The sequence below is a fragment of the Patella vulgata genome, chromosome 8 (assembly GCF_932274485.2).
Source record: "Patella vulgata chromosome 8, xgPatVulg1.2, whole genome shotgun sequence".
Classification (NCBI taxonomy): Eukaryota; Metazoa; Mollusca; class Gastropoda; family Patellidae; genus Patella; species Patella vulgata.
Window position 1 is genome coordinate 25,395,522 of NC_065886.2, and position 16,305 is coordinate 25,411,826.

A 16,305-nucleotide genomic window follows, 5' to 3' on the forward strand; every position below is an offset into this window, starting at 1 on the left:
TGACAAATTGAATTTGCAACAGATGCAAAATAAATACAAAGAATAAATGTTCTTTAATGGGCTTCTGCATTCCGACGAGTGTATTTTGACTGGTGGGAAAATCACATCACGCATGTCTTTATATACTCAGAATTTTGCCCCACATGCCTTCACATTCTAATGGCCAAGGGATCATTATATCCATGGTTCTGGTTTCTAAATTTGTGCAATAATGTAAGCAGTGTACATATTCCTTGAATATCTCAAGCTTGGATCAATGCATTAAAGCTGATAAAAGATTTTTATGTTTATGGTGTCAGATTTGAACCATCAACTTTCATAATTTATAAATTGCTCATGTGGCGAATAAAACTGTTAGATATAGATATCAATGATACTTATAAACAAGCACAGATTGTTTAATATGATTTCTTATCTGTGCAAATGTGACTTTGTAGCACATCAAATTTAAGGAGTAATGTAGTTTTATCAATAACCTGCGACTTGCCATTAATAATTCCTTTTTTATGTAACTCTATGAAATCATTTTTAATCATTTCCCTCGACGACTATTTGACAATCAAACATAAGTTAGCATCATCATGGGAAATCACCATATCTCGTTCTTACTTCATATAACTTATACATACTAACACGTACAATTTATGTTATTATCATCAAGAAACACATCAGTTGTTGCACGCACACAACAGGGAAAATTTAGCAGACTCTCTGGTTCCAATGAGGATTATTTTATATTATAAAGCTTAATGGATGGCTTTTCACATTATATGTTAATATATTATCCATAAATATTTTTATAAGCATGGCAATATAAATATACTGAATAGAATGACAACAATAAATTTTTCAATGTTTGTACCCTATAGAATCATGCATCAAATCCCAACTTTTAATTTTCAACTCAAAATTGTTTTATTATAACTTGATAGATACCGGTAGAAAGAAATATAAAGATTTTAATTTATTTAAATTAGGCATCCTTTCAAAACTGAATCTAGAATTCATATAACCAGTAAACAGTAAAAAATGTTCTTTTCATTTTTAATCAGTGTGGGTTTTGGTAAAAGGTCTAAGTTAACATTTTTAAACAACAGCAGAGAAGAGAAGGACACTTCTAGAAATGACTAATGGCAATTTCTATTTTCTTTGAGTATGTCACATGTGTGCAGTATTCAGAGATTTATGTCTGGGTAGTATTTTTTCACCTACATTTCTTTGCATTCAAACAGCCAGGACATCTTTACATGTACTACTAATTTGCATATTCTAGACCACAACTTTCTGTCCCCATCTGAAGAACTAGACACTTAGTTGTTAGCCCCTCAGGCATTGGGAACTGATCCGAAACATGAAACATTATTGTCTTTAATGTATCCTGATTGTATGCTATTACCATGTATGACAGGTACTAATGTGTATCAATTCTGAAGTTGAATGTCAGGATGTTTCTGGAGGATATCTTTAACCATGATTAGTTTCTCATTTCTACAAATTAATGGAAACCTCTTCTGTCAAATCTTGCAGTGTGTGTATATAAGACAGCACGTTGTGGTGAATTTTGAGTGGCTGTAATTGACTACATGGCACATCTGTTCTTTGTCTACCGGAGATTATATAGACTTACACAATAATATTACTTAAGACTTCGTTATTACCATTCAGATTGGTCAAGTTACTAGACAAGACATGGAGTAAAGCTTTAAGTAATTTAACTAAAATGGATGGGAAATAGTTTGATTTACATGTTTATCTGGGTAATAATTCTTTTCTTTTAAGGAGATAATAGTTGCGGGGAAGCAAGATAATGGTTTTCTGGGTATTCTATACAATCTATCAGTGTATGATGGCAGTTTTATGGTTTTAGTGGAACCATTATATTATATTGTCCCAGCACTCTTGCTGATAACAAGGTGCAGAATTTTTGCAATTCCATCTCGATTCTATCTCTGACTAAACAAGATGTGGTCCCAATGGATATGTAGCCAAGATGTGGTCCCAATGGATATGTAGCCCACAGATACATGTCTAGAAAACATTCGTTATGGTCTGATCTATCTCCTACATTTAAATCAATTTCAACATAGCTGCACTAATAAATTAATACAGAAAGATATGTTATTGATACAGTGATAAAATTTAATACTGGTACAGAGCTTTTGTATTTATAATATTTAATCAAGTTGTGTCAAAACTGGTAATTTAATAAAACTTTCATGTTACTAGCATTGAATATTATGGCCATTCCCTTTATAGAATGCAGTTTCAGCTGCAATTTAGGTTTACCATCAGTGATATGAAAATGCTTCTATGTATGTTTGATTATCAACAACTGATATTCAACTCGAGATGATTTATTTTCATGCATCCTGAAAAAGTATTTTACTGCAATAACTAATTTTCACATCAACTCAGAGCATCATCAACACAGCAAGTTTCTATCATAAATTAAGAAGTGTGAAGAAGTTAAACTTTCACTGAAAGCCATTTGTCACAGTTTGAAGCACTTGAAAGATGTGTTAATGACTAGCTCTTAGTTTCTAATAGACCCTTATATCTGTAGGTGACATGAGATATAGCTGCCCATTGGTACCCACTAGTTTGGTAAATGATGCTCTTTGAAGCCCTAATTGCACCTAAATCTTGATTTCAGTCACTTAAGTGCATCTAATAGTTTTATGATTTTAAAGAAAGAGTTCAAGAGATGTGAAAGCAAGAGATTTGAGGATCAAGAATCAGCATTTCTATGACTCACCATGATGAAAAAATCTATACAGGAAGCACATAAACTTGCCAATTCTATGATAAAGAGTATTCAAGACTTTAAACCTTTATCCTTTCCACTCTATTTTTTCTTAAGAAGAATACTCTAATGATTAGTGCTAAATAAGTGTAAGTTAATCAGCTTACTACTAGTAATGAATTGATTCTTGAGTAATCAAATATCCTACCCGACAACTTAAGCGGTTATTCTCAAGACTTTACACATGTACCTTTCCTTCATCATACCCAATGCAAATTAGGAAAGATACATCCATTTAACAATATTGGTAGTAACATTTCTTGACTAAATATATGCATTCAATTTGAATGATAGGTATTATAATATACTGAATTGTAATAAAACCACATCACTTATTTAAATGTATTCATGTAAATCTTGTTTGAAAGATACACTTTAAACTAGCATGTAATAAATAAAATCAGATAACCATAACATGTGAGAATGGGGTTTTCAGTAGTGAACAAACCACAGATTAAAACTCTTAAACATGATAATGTTGAAATCTAAGATTTTATGGTGCACACTTGGAAGATACACAAGTATTCCAAGAATGACACCTCTATACCGACAATATGCCAGTGCTTTAATTCATTAGGGCATGATTACAACCATCACCTTATGGTTTGGATGCTATCACACTACCATTTTAAGACTGATCGACCCCTTCCCCACAACAAGACCCCCACAATATCCAGGAAAGTCTGCAGGATTGCACACTGTCAGGTTCGTGTACTGCTGCTACTGTGAGGGGTCAACATGGTTTAATTAGCATTGACAGCCTTACATTGGTACAATTCAGACAAGACTGCTATAACTTTTAATTTTGCCCTGTTAAATTGTGATGGCTCCCCATGGGTTGCTAATTTTGTTGTGTCATTACATGTACCGGTATATATCCAGCCAATATTTTAACCGTTTTCTCTTTAGCGTATCTAGTATAAGGCATATTAGCATAGTAAATAATTTCTAGTTCTATATCCTTTGTTCATGTAAAAGCATACTGTAATTAAGGACATGGTTTACCAACATTCACCAGAAGTTACAATATGTTTGACTGATGATAGATTGAATGTTACTAAGTGATGGGCAAGAAAGACAAATGTGTAGCTAGAAATCTAATTCCCCTACCATCTGTGACACTGCTGACAAACCTCAAGATTTTTGTTAGTGCTAATTGCCAAATAATTCCTTTAACTCAAAAGAATGTTATGAATATATGTAACATGATTTCTAAGTATGCCAAATAGTCAAGATATTTTTCTCTTGTTTAGGGCAGCTGGTGCAACTTTATGTTTTCAAATTCACCTTTTGGTATAAGCTAAAATGTAGAAAATTGTTCTCTCAATTTCAAAAGTGCATCTTAAAATACAGTCATGTTCTCATTAGAAAAATACCCAAGATTACTTAACACTGCATTTGTTTACCCTTTATAAAAGTAAAAATGGCTTTAATTTGTTGGAAACATGCAACAGCTATAATAATGTATAAGCGTGAATATATTAGACAACATATTTAATGATGGTGAAACAACAATGCAAGCTACTATAGTGATAAACATTAAAAGCAATGAAAGCCATAACATAAAATGCACCCATTTCTGATCCATAAGCTTAACTCATCAAGAACAATGATGATGGTGATGGTGATGATGATGATGATGATGATAACTGAATTCAATTATTACCTGTCCGACTGCATCTTCGTACTGGATGACGATTATCTTCTTCAGATTCTGATGTCTGTGCTATTTTGATTCTTTGATCACCATATATGGGATCTGGAGAGCGTACAACTGGTTGAAAAGCTCCATTTCTACCCAACAAGGGTACTGCTGAAGGTTTTGGTGTATCTATTTCTTCATCGCTGCCACTCATATAACTATATGCTCGGGCATGACCAGAATTATTGCGTCCAATAGGAGAGACAGCATGCTCATCAGGTGTGAGACCTTAAAGCAAAGGCAAGGTCTAAATATACATAAACACAACATCAACATAATCAACTAATAAATAGCAGCATTAAGGTTGTTTACATACATATATAACATATCTATAATTTAACTGGATATAAATTGGTATTAATAGTGCTGTCTTTACTACATGTAGATCTATCTGTGCAATATGATTTTTTTTTTTTTAAATTTCAATCATACTTGAATATTCTTGTTATTTTGTTCGAAATAAATATTCATGTTTTAAAGGATCTGTCATGTAGTTATTTCCTGAATCTATAATAAAAGTTTTAAACTTAAGGCCATGGATTTACTTACTAATAAAATTTGTAGATTTATAAAAGATTATTTATATAATAAAGATAAAATAAACAGCTATTACATTATATGAGAAGATGTTAATAGTAGGTTCAAATCTGTTCTTTTTCATGCTGTCACTAGAGACAACTAATAAGGCTTCCTAACACTTTTTGATGCAAAATTATTAGAATGCATAATTGCATTATAAATGGAATTGCAATCAGAGATTTATGCATAAATTGTTTTGTTGTTAGTGTTTGTTTCAGGTTTTTTTGTTGTTTTTTTTTCAAGCTTTTTGTAATATCTTTCTTTGCAAAACATCTGATTTTCCCTAATGACTTAGGAAATTAAATTAATTACACAGCTTCCAACCTAAAGATATTAGAAACCACATCATATGGAATTATCAAAATGCAATTATCTAGAAGCACACATAGCATAACATTTAGAAGCAATATTTCAATATTAAATTAATCTTCATTAAACTTTTTCAATAACACAGGCAAGCTGCTACATCAATGCATTTGTTGTTGGGTTTTTTGTCAATGTAGTGTACACTTTCATTCAAAACCATTATTTTTTATTTTTCTAACAGCATCAATAATTATGGCAAACAGAACATACACAATAAAACAGGATTTTGTTTTATAACAGCATCAATGGCTATGTCTAACTAGCATCAATAATTATGTCTAACGGGACAAATAAAATATGACAGGATTTTATTTTTATAAGAGTATCAATATCTATGTCTAACAACACATACAAAATGATTGATTTCAATCAGCTGGTATTCTGCTCCAATTATTCAAAATCCAGTTAATTCATTGGATTATCACATAACATAAGACTTTGATTTGTGACTAATATAATCATAATCATATGTAACAATAAATAGTGCTAAAACAACTTTAATACAATATCCTACAAATTTAGGGTGGTGACAAAAAATTTCAATAAGCCGTGCCTATTTGTTATTTGAATGTGTTTTTGGTTCTTTTGTTGTTATCATATGCCAAAATAACAAGATATTCTAGTAGACAAAACTATAACGTTATCCAATCAAAATATCCTGTCAAAACTAAATTCCCAACAGATTAAATATAGCAATGCAGACTAATTTCTTCTCCCTCAATTCATTTAGAGAATAAAGTCGTGGTAAGACATCAGGAAGAAAACAATAAGATTTGCCAATATTTTCTGACTGTATAATGTTAGTTGATCTGTCCTTTGGGGACCAGCTACTGATCTAGTGTATTGATGAGAGCCCAACTGAAAACCTGAACATCTGAAAAAAACTTGTGGGAATATTTCTAGTTGATATTAGATATGGGTTACAAATCCTGATTAAACCACACGAAAATGTAGCAAATTCAACAGTCCAAAAGGATTAATAACTTTATAGGTTGTAATAAATTTGAAGATCTTGAGATGAAAGATTCTAATAATATCATGATTGAAAGTACACAATATATTATAAGAAACAACAAACTGTGCCATTTTTTTTTTCAATCTCTTCAAATTCAACAGCCTTCATTTCTCGCAAAATATTTTTACAAATGGTCTGATATTTCAATTACTAACACTATAAAATCCTTGAAAACAAGCCCTGCATGTTGCTGTAGATTCAGCCGATTGCAATTCCTTGTCAAATTAACTCTCATTTCCTGATCACAGAAAATCTATGAAAGTGGATTAAGACTAAGTAAATGATGAATGTTGTCAAACAAGCAGGGTGAGGCTGATATCAATACTTGACAATAATGACCATCTACCAAGGTGGTCCTTTATTAGCAAAATGGCTTCAAATATAGATTTCCCTTATTTATCATTGTATGCCAAAAATAGACCAATGTAGGATATCGAAAAGAATATTTCACAAATACCAAGATAAATAAAACTCAATAAACAAAACTAAATCTGGAACTATAAATACCTTATTTAAATATCGATTAATTTGAGAATCAATTTTCAAATTAGAATGACTTTCAAAAATGCTTGACTATAAATTTTAAGGCAACAAAAAATAATGAAATATCTAAGGCAATTAACCTGTTTTTTTTTCCTTCTACACCAAAGTATACTTCAACTAATATGAATAGCCAAAGAAATATTTGCAATGGAAGTCACTACCCGTGGGGGACGCAGATGTCTGCTTCATATATGTTGTGATCCTCAAGAGACAAATTAGTGAGCAGAAGCCAAATTTCTTCCATGTGTCTGAGTGGAATAGAAATAAATATTCCCCTCCAACGTGTCATGTAGAAAGGGCAAAACAAATATACCATTGCATAACAATACTAATATTTTGGAACCGAATGCCTGGAAGGTTGTTGCCTAAGAGATTTTCAAGTGAGACATAGAACAACAAAAGTGTTCTAAATTCCCAGATTAAAATGCCATATATTTCACATATTTCATACAGACACTTGTATTATACTTAGTTCATTGTCTTATCCCTCTAAATTTAATATATAATTTTTTCACGATCTGAAGTCAATATCATAAATGTGCATCTAGTAAAGATCCAATTTTCAAAAATCAAGTTTAATTGTATGAGTTCAATAGAATTCAAAATAATGGTCTATTGTTGACAGCCATGTTGGTTGCTTTTTCATAAAATATCTGAATAAAAACAATTAAAAAATGTTCATGAATTTCAGTTTAATAAAAAAATATATCAAAAAATATTTTAAGCATCTTAAGAATGAACTAATCTTTAAAATAGATAATTACAGCAGGTTGTTTCGTTTCTAAAGAGGGAATTGCATGCTAAGATTAAGTAAAGACCAACTACATCTACTCCCTTTTCTCAAATTATTTCCTGTGTTTCAGCCATTTCTTAATAAGTGTCTGACAGTGATGGAGGAGCAAGTGATCCCTGTCGAAATATGTTCCAATTAGAGAAAGGGCTGGTTACAATTTGAGTTGATAATGTCTTGAGACAGAACTGTTTTAAGCAGCCATTGAGTTAAGATTGTATTTTAATTATCGGCCTAATTCATCAACAATTACATGGAATAAAACGAATGTAATCTCAATGGTAATGCATCTAATAGACCATCAATCACTCATTATAACATTCAAAATTCTACAAGACTTCTACTAATTCACAAAATTTTATTTTACCATTAAGGAAGCTGCTGAACTGCTTAAGTGAAAAACAACAGAACTGAGAAAATGAGTTATGATAATTCTGTATGGAAATCACTTTTTAAAAACCATGTCTCTGAATGGTACACTGACCAAATGAAAGTTAATCTGTTTGTGGCAAAATAAATAACCATTGCCACATTGACAAGCAACTTTTTCAAATTTCTGAAACTTTATTTCTGTGTCATCAGATGTGTAATGCTTGAAATACTTTTAGTTTGATCTTTATCTATGCAGATTTTTCTTTATCATTTCAAATTGAATTGAATGAGATAATGGTGTGAAAATACTACAATTTTAATGAAGCTGTTATCTCCTATCATTTATCTGTAGGCCTATGTATCTATTCTCTAGACGAGCAGTTGATTTGAACGGCTTTGTTCTATGCCATTCATAATTCATAGCACACACATTGCTGCAAAACTAAAACTAAATAAAAAGCATCACACACGTAAGAGAATCAAACAAAGAACTTTTTGAGTCAACTTACCCAGACCTGTTAATTTTTTATCATGGTGAGCGATTTTAACTTCTTCATAAGGACGTAAATTGTCATCTGAATAAAACTCTTCATCAGATGAACTACAGGTCTGACTTCCACGATTTCTCAGACGTGATCTCCTCTGTGTACGAGGTTGTGGCTTTTGTCTGCCAGTGTGGTTATGGACACCATCCATTTTATCTATTGTTGAAGGGCATCACTGAAAAGACAAGTAAATAATTTTTACATTTTTAACACTATGTATCTCTTGACAAAGACGAGAGTATCCTCATCGAAACGTTGCTTAAACCTGAATCATTTACTTGATAAAGATGAGAGTATCCTCGAAACGTCGCTTAGTATTAAACTCAGTAATTATGTATCCATAAAATTTTACCTTGTGTTAATATGTTCAATTACTAAATGCAAATCACAGAAAATATGGAAGTAATTAAAAGTAATTAAATGGACCCATTTAAGGTTTCAACGAATAGACATATACACCCTTAAAAAAAACCCAACAGAACAACACATATAATCCAAAACCATATTGAACAAAATACGAGCACTTCAAGTACCAGAATTAACAAAATTTGTCAACTATGTGAAACTGCCATAAGTCAAGTGACAAGTGATATCAGATGTTCCAGTAAGAGTGTTAAGAAATTGTGGACAGACTCTTAAATGGACGGATGTGATGATCTCAATAAAATGTGGGTGTATAAAAGCAATGATTAAAAGATAATGAAATGATCCCTTAGTCCAGAAGGATTCCTAAAACAGGGCACAATAATTGTATTTCTATCAGAACTTTTGGAAGTGGTTAGGAAGTCACTGCCCACACAAGGGATTCAAATCTTCCCAGATTTGATTTGCAAGAGAGAAAAGCTCTTATTCAAAATTATTGTTTTAAAAGGATCATCCTAAACATTGCTTTCAAATATTATAAAATACAAGTGCTATAAGTATATTGAAGTCTGAGCTCATAAAAAGCATAACATCCTTTTTATTTATGTAGGACAAATTGCTTTTTAAGGGAGATAACCAGAATCAATCAAAACTATAGTACACGATGCAATAGGCAAAATAACATACTTCCCTATTGACGTTATATAATATGCCAATCCAAAAATACCCAATAAAGATATAAACGATCAAAACCATTTGAAGCAACACTTTTTCAACAAAAACTGGCAAATTCTAGGGGCAAGAGAAAGTATTCTCCCTTTCAAATGACCATCGATTAAAAGTTACTTCAAATTTAATGTACCGGTAATGATGTGATATCAACTAAATTTTAGACAACATTAAGGGCTGTTTTGACTTAATGTTATCAATACATAAATGTAAAAAGCAGCCATGCCCGAAAAGCAGTCCAAATTTGACTGTTAATTGTTCCATTCGACCAGGTTTTTCTTATGCAAAACTAAATGGATTAGGTTTAGAGAAGTATTTGTTCTGGGGACCGGTGTTATTTAATAAGGAAAAACTGATCTTGTATATGGTGAGGAGAACTCATTGACAATCAATACTAATACAATTATCAAAGACATTGAGAATTTGTCTGGGTCTATAATTATTCATATCTTTAAACTGAAGCCAAGAAATACCAATCCCAAAGTACCAAGGATTATATGCACACAGAATTAAAGGTCTAATATACCTCTAATTTCATTAAGTTTAAAACATTACACATTCCGTCCAGTTATACAAATTTTGTAAGCACAAAACCGTCTATATAGTTCATGGCAACATATGTAATCTATCTTTCTGATCCAGTAATACATTAACACCTTTACAATAGTGAATTGTGAATCTCGGACCATTCTTAATTCACTACTGAAACCAACAACTTCGGTTATAATCCTGAAAATCTTCTTTTTCCATTCAATGAGAATATCATTCATGACTTGCTCTTAATTCACCAACATATTTTGTTTGTAATGATTAAAATTTATGGACAATTCAAATCTATCATTTTCCTATTAATAACTTTTGGTTCTAAAGAAGTAAATAATTGGCATTTGAAATCTGTAAATGATTTGTTATTAAATATTTCTCATTTTATTTTTGTTTCATTGAAGATACTGATCCCGAAACCTTACCAGAGTAGGATTTTGAAGAGTGTGATTAGGCAGTGGTTATATTGTAGGTTCCTCATGACCTGTGTTTGTGAAAAACACATGCTACATTAAAAATTTTGAGTTTAAATACCACTAACTAATGTCTCTGTTGTTCTTGCACAAGCTCATTCTTTAGGCTAATGATATCGAAACTCTGTCATTGACAATCCAGTCTTTTTCATTTTTGACAAAAAGTTAGGAAGTAACAGTTCAAAACATTTTGAATCAGTTACTTGGGCATTAACATGGTACCAGCGATTTATTCACATTTAATAGATTTTTATACACAAGCCGATTGTGAGGCTGATTATCTATGATTAGTCTAAGCAAAAAATGTTCACTACCAAACTCAGGTTTTGAAGTACCTGGTAGTGAGTGAAACTATACACTAAGTTTCATCACTCTCCATCAGTAAGAATCAAAGTTATCTTGTCCCAAAGTATCGACCAAAGAAATTGCTTAGCTCTGCTTAGCTTTAATGGGAAATATTATTCATTGAACTTAGTCAAGACATTGGCCTAATGAACATCTAAAACCTATATTAAAAGCAGAATTGTTATGTTCCTAAGTCTTGACCAATCAAATTGCTTATCGCTACTTAACCTAAGCAGAAAATTCTCTTCATTGAACTTAGTCAATGTATTGATATAATGAATCTATACCCAGTTTCATCGCTCTCACCCAGTTAGAACCAAATTTATCGTGTTCCAAAGTCTCGACCATTCAAATTGCTCATCTCTACTTAGCCTTAGTGGAAAATACATATAAACGAACTATGTCAAGGCATTCACGTAACAAGACACCTACAGCAATTTTAAACATTCTACCTCAATTAGAAGAAGAGTTATTGCGCGCCAAAGTCTCGACCAATCAGATTGAAGTCTCTACTTTGTCTAAACAGAAAATGCTCAGCATCGAACCTTGTTATGGTATTGATGTAATAAAATTATACACAAAGTTTCACCACTATCACTCAATTAGTCTTGACCAATCAAATTGCTTATCGCTTTGGTTAAGCTGAGCCGAAAATGCTCTCATAATCAAACTTAATCAAGGTATTGATATGATGAAACTATACACCAAATTTCATCACTCTCATTTAATTAGAACCAAAGTTATCAGGTCCCAAAGCATCGACCAAACAAATTGATTACCTCTGCCTTCACCAAGTTTGAACATTGTAGCTCAATTGGAAGAAAAGTTACTGTGCCCCAAAAAGTGTGATGGACAGACAGATGGGCGGACAGATGGATGGACAGGCCCATTTTAATAGTCCCCTACTTTTTTTGAAAGGCGGCGGACAAATATCTGTTGCACAATAGCCAGGCATAGGAAATGAAATGAAATGGGGTTTACTGTCCTACTATTCTGCTCCTAAACTGGGCTAATGAAGACGGGCATACGCCATACAGTGTGCTATGAGGGAAATTTTGCCCGGGCAGCAGCACTACGACCTACTCTTATATCGAATTCCAACTGCCAAGGGATCTTTTACGTGCACGTCAATGTGTACACGGGACCTCGGTTTTTCGGCCCATCCAAATGACTAGACAGCTGTCCTTGTCAGGCCCTCCATCCCGCATCACTGACAAGGAACACCCGACCTCCAGGCTAGCGAGCCAGCGTCTTACCCACTTAGCCATGTGATCCCCCCCGGACATAGGAAAACTTGATTATTAGTTATATGCTTTTAAATTAACCGCTTGTTAAGTCATTCACTGATTCATTCTTGGCATTTCTTCATCTTGCCCTACTTTGACATGTCATGAAAAGACCTCTTCCAATCAGGTGGATGATTTGTTCTAAAATAAATATTTGAAGGAATACCTTTAGAATTTTTAAATAGTAATAAAAAATAAGTTAGATCATTTAACATGACGGCTATTTCCAAAGAATTGACTACAGGTGTTTGTTTCACTAGCCATTTTGGAAGATAGTACCAATAACCTGCATGTTAATTATCTTCAACTTTGACCCCATCAGCACCTAGCATCATGGTAGCATGATAAAATAAATAATTTTACTTTATCAACTATTTTTATTTATTAGTTTTTTTGTTTCCGTCTGTGACTTTGTTTTTAGCGTTTTGTGGATAATAAAATACTGCAAAGCAAGTGCCTATCACTCAGTCAGTACCTCATGATCAAGGCTATCTTAATTCTCATGGCAGCATTTTGGGGACCGTTGGTGACAGTGTTATGTTTATCAATAAATAGTGGATTTTAATGCATCAATTCATTGTTCATATCTGAAAGCAAACATATATTGTTTTACAAACATTATAGGACGAATTACTGTCCTCACTAAAATTGACCAAATAATTATGGTAGTGCGTAATTATTACAGATGAAAACAGACATATGGCAGGTTATGATAAACAAACAATTAATTAACAGCAGCCTTACCATCATTATTATTATCATTAAATAGCATGAAACATTTACAAGCTTTATGTGTCTTATTTGTTGGCAATTCTTAATCAAAGTATTTTCACTTACTGAATTATTGGCTTTCAGTTTGTTAATATATATATATATATATATATATACACACACACACACACTCGAAATCAGTTGCTGGCTCAAAGTATTGAGGATGAAACAAATATATATTCTAGTCAATTTTCTACTTAATAACTGAATCTGTTAGGAGAATGTCATATGGTAATGTAATATCATTATTTATATCTTATTATAACAAGTACAGTGTTCACCTTTTGACGTGCAAGTTTCCTTGTGACAATATAGCAGTATAAATTTGATGAATGATAACCTAAATTCTACTGACACCCTAATTCATCTATAGATCTATATACAAGTATAGTATGTGAGTGAGACTTATCAATTAAATCATGGTGCCAATACCCTCAACTGATCCCCACACCTTGATTAAACCAGACCGTTAGCGGTGTTGTAGTTCATTATTGACTATGATAAAGGGAGTTCTGACTGAAACTTATTGCCGGCTTCTGATGAAATAAAATGACTTCACCTGCTATCTCAGCCAATACCTCTGCAGAGACACAGTCTGTGGCAAACACCAGTTCTGTTAAGGCAGACATGAAAGCTAGCTAGGAGACCTAACAGGTTATTGATCCACTTGACTCATTCAAGCAAACTTGTGTTATTTCTCAATCATCATTCAATAATGGACAAAATTCCATCCACTTCAATAATTTCTAGTACTGTGAAAATTTGAGATTTACTTTCTCAAGAATTTGATAAACTGTGTACCATATATGAACGTACACTATGTTGCCTATTTAGGTGGATCGATACAAATTCTCATGATATATGATTGATTATTGCTCCGATTAATGCTATTATCAGTAAATTGTGTTATGTAAAATTGACCAATTTTCTATCAGAGAAGAGTGAACATGAAAATGCTATTTACACTCTCGCATCTTTAAAATGGTCTATAAATTGTAACAAAAAAAGGAAATTCATTTCTTGGCGAAAAACTACATCAGCAACTGAAATAGATCAATGCTGTTAGATTGAAATGCCCGAGTTTCGTCCAATACATTAGAATTTGTGTAATGCCACTATAATAAATCATTTTGAGGAAACTTGTAAAATTACTTAAAATGTCATCATTTTGTAACATTTTATCAAAACTTTGGATCGTGAATAAAATGGGAGGTAAAGTGGAACCAGTTTCCACAACTTGATCCTAATGGTAATGATAAACTTAAGGCAGCAGACTATTGCAATCTTAATTTTACAAAAAATTGGAAGAAAGTATTAATGTCCACCCAGTGCTTCGGTTTGGGGCTAATAGAAGAGTTTTTGTTATTTTTCCTTCAAAAATTTGATTTATATGAAAACAAATGAAAAGGTTATGTATTATGAAATATGACACATGGGAGCACTTAACCATTTCTCTTCAATTAAGTAAATCAACATCAATGGCAGCCACAGATATGCACAGTAGAAACGAAATGTTTCTGGAACTCATTAGAATGGTCATAAGATAAAATCATTTACATATTTTGATGTCTATAATGATGTCTTCAGGGGATTGGTGTACATTTGTTCATAAATCAGCTCATCAATGTGCATTTGTTAATATACATCAACCAAGTTTGTATACAGAGCTTCAATGAAAACACACAACTGATTTGACTGTAATGCAGCTAAAATGTGATTTTTGGCATGATTGTAAGCTGGACATTTACAGGGCACAACACAATTAACAACACCAGTATATAAACATGTATATGATGTATTCATAATAACCTTATAGTGGAAAATATCAAAGATACATGCACTGACTTTTTTTTTTTTAGAGAGACACATATAGCAGGATATTTCACTGATCTTGTAAACCAGTACAACTTTCAAAGTTGGATTTCAAACATCCATTTGCATTTCAGTGAATTTAACACCTCAAATTTTAAATACAGTCATATTATCATTTCACATCGTAAAATAATCGTTTACTGTCTGGCAAAGACCTTCAAAGCATTAGTACATTAGTAACAATATCACATTCAAATTCATCAATTAAATTATGTAAAATCGAAAATTAAAATTTTACTAATCATGCAACGTTACCTATGTAAGAAATGAATGAAATGGAGTTTAACTTCAAATTAGGTTTAACAGCCTACTTTTTCACACCAACCTGGCTTATAAAGGCAGGCAGGCATATGTCAAACCATGTGGCATGAGGGAAATTTTGCCTGGACAGCAATTGAATTTTAACTGTCAAGGTTCTTTTATGTGCATGCCAACATGTACGAAGGACCTAGGTTATTCATTCCATCCAAATGACTCGCCCCTGTTCCTTGCCAGTCCTTCCATCCTGGACCAATGACAAGGGGAAACCATACTGGTCCCACAGAAAAAATCCTGTCAACTTCTTGAAATTCCTACCACAACATGTTGTGCACTGACTACCAATCTTCCCTCAGGCCTTTGGTTTTTCATCCCAATAATATAAATATAAGTCCCATAGGCATTACCTATTTAGTCATATAAAGTAAAGAAATCGCCTTTTTGCACGAGTTTCTCATTTGAAAATGTTAACTTGAGGTTGGCTTACCAAGTATTACTCATGTGTATACATCATTGTTTATGAAGAGCTGATCAACTGGTCTAGAATGTGGAAGACATCTGGACTTTCTGACTGATAACCAGCACAAAGGTATGTAGTAAGTTAACAGATAACGATATTAAAGCTCTCCCAACCAGACATATATATTTGATGTTTAGCATAACATAAGTATTACATTATCATCTAGAAAACATTTTTACAATCCCTTAAGAATTTCTTTCAAATACCAAATGGTAATAGAATAAAATAAATTTCCTATGCAATTCTTGGGTTTGAGCAGGGGTCTTCCTGATTTGAAAGATAATTTGGGACAATGCTGACTGTGTTATATAAACTGTATTAACCACTGACCAGAATTGGGAGGTAAAATATTAGTTTTTAAGTGTAGTAATTGTTTTTCCTGCATTGTAATTTATTCTGAATAAGGCCTATATGACATTGCTACAAGTAT

The 16,305-nt window shown here is 32.4% G+C and overlaps 1 protein-coding gene across 1 annotated transcript in view; it reads right to left on the minus strand.

Moving 5' to 3' along the window:
* LOC126830057 (teneurin-m) overlaps nt 1-16,305 on the minus strand; it is a 190,602-nt gene that overhangs the window by 51,256 nt on the left and 123,041 nt on the right. The window contains exons 6-7 of the mRNA XM_050560271.1: nt 8,680-8,890; nt 4,470-4,733 (exon numbers count right to left, since the gene is read on the minus strand). Coding sequence (XP_050416228.1) covers nt 4,470-4,733; nt 8,680-8,866 — 451 coding nt within the window. The 5' untranslated portion in view covers nt 8,867-8,890. The remainder of the gene's footprint in view (nt 1-4,469; nt 4,734-8,679; nt 8,891-16,305) is intronic.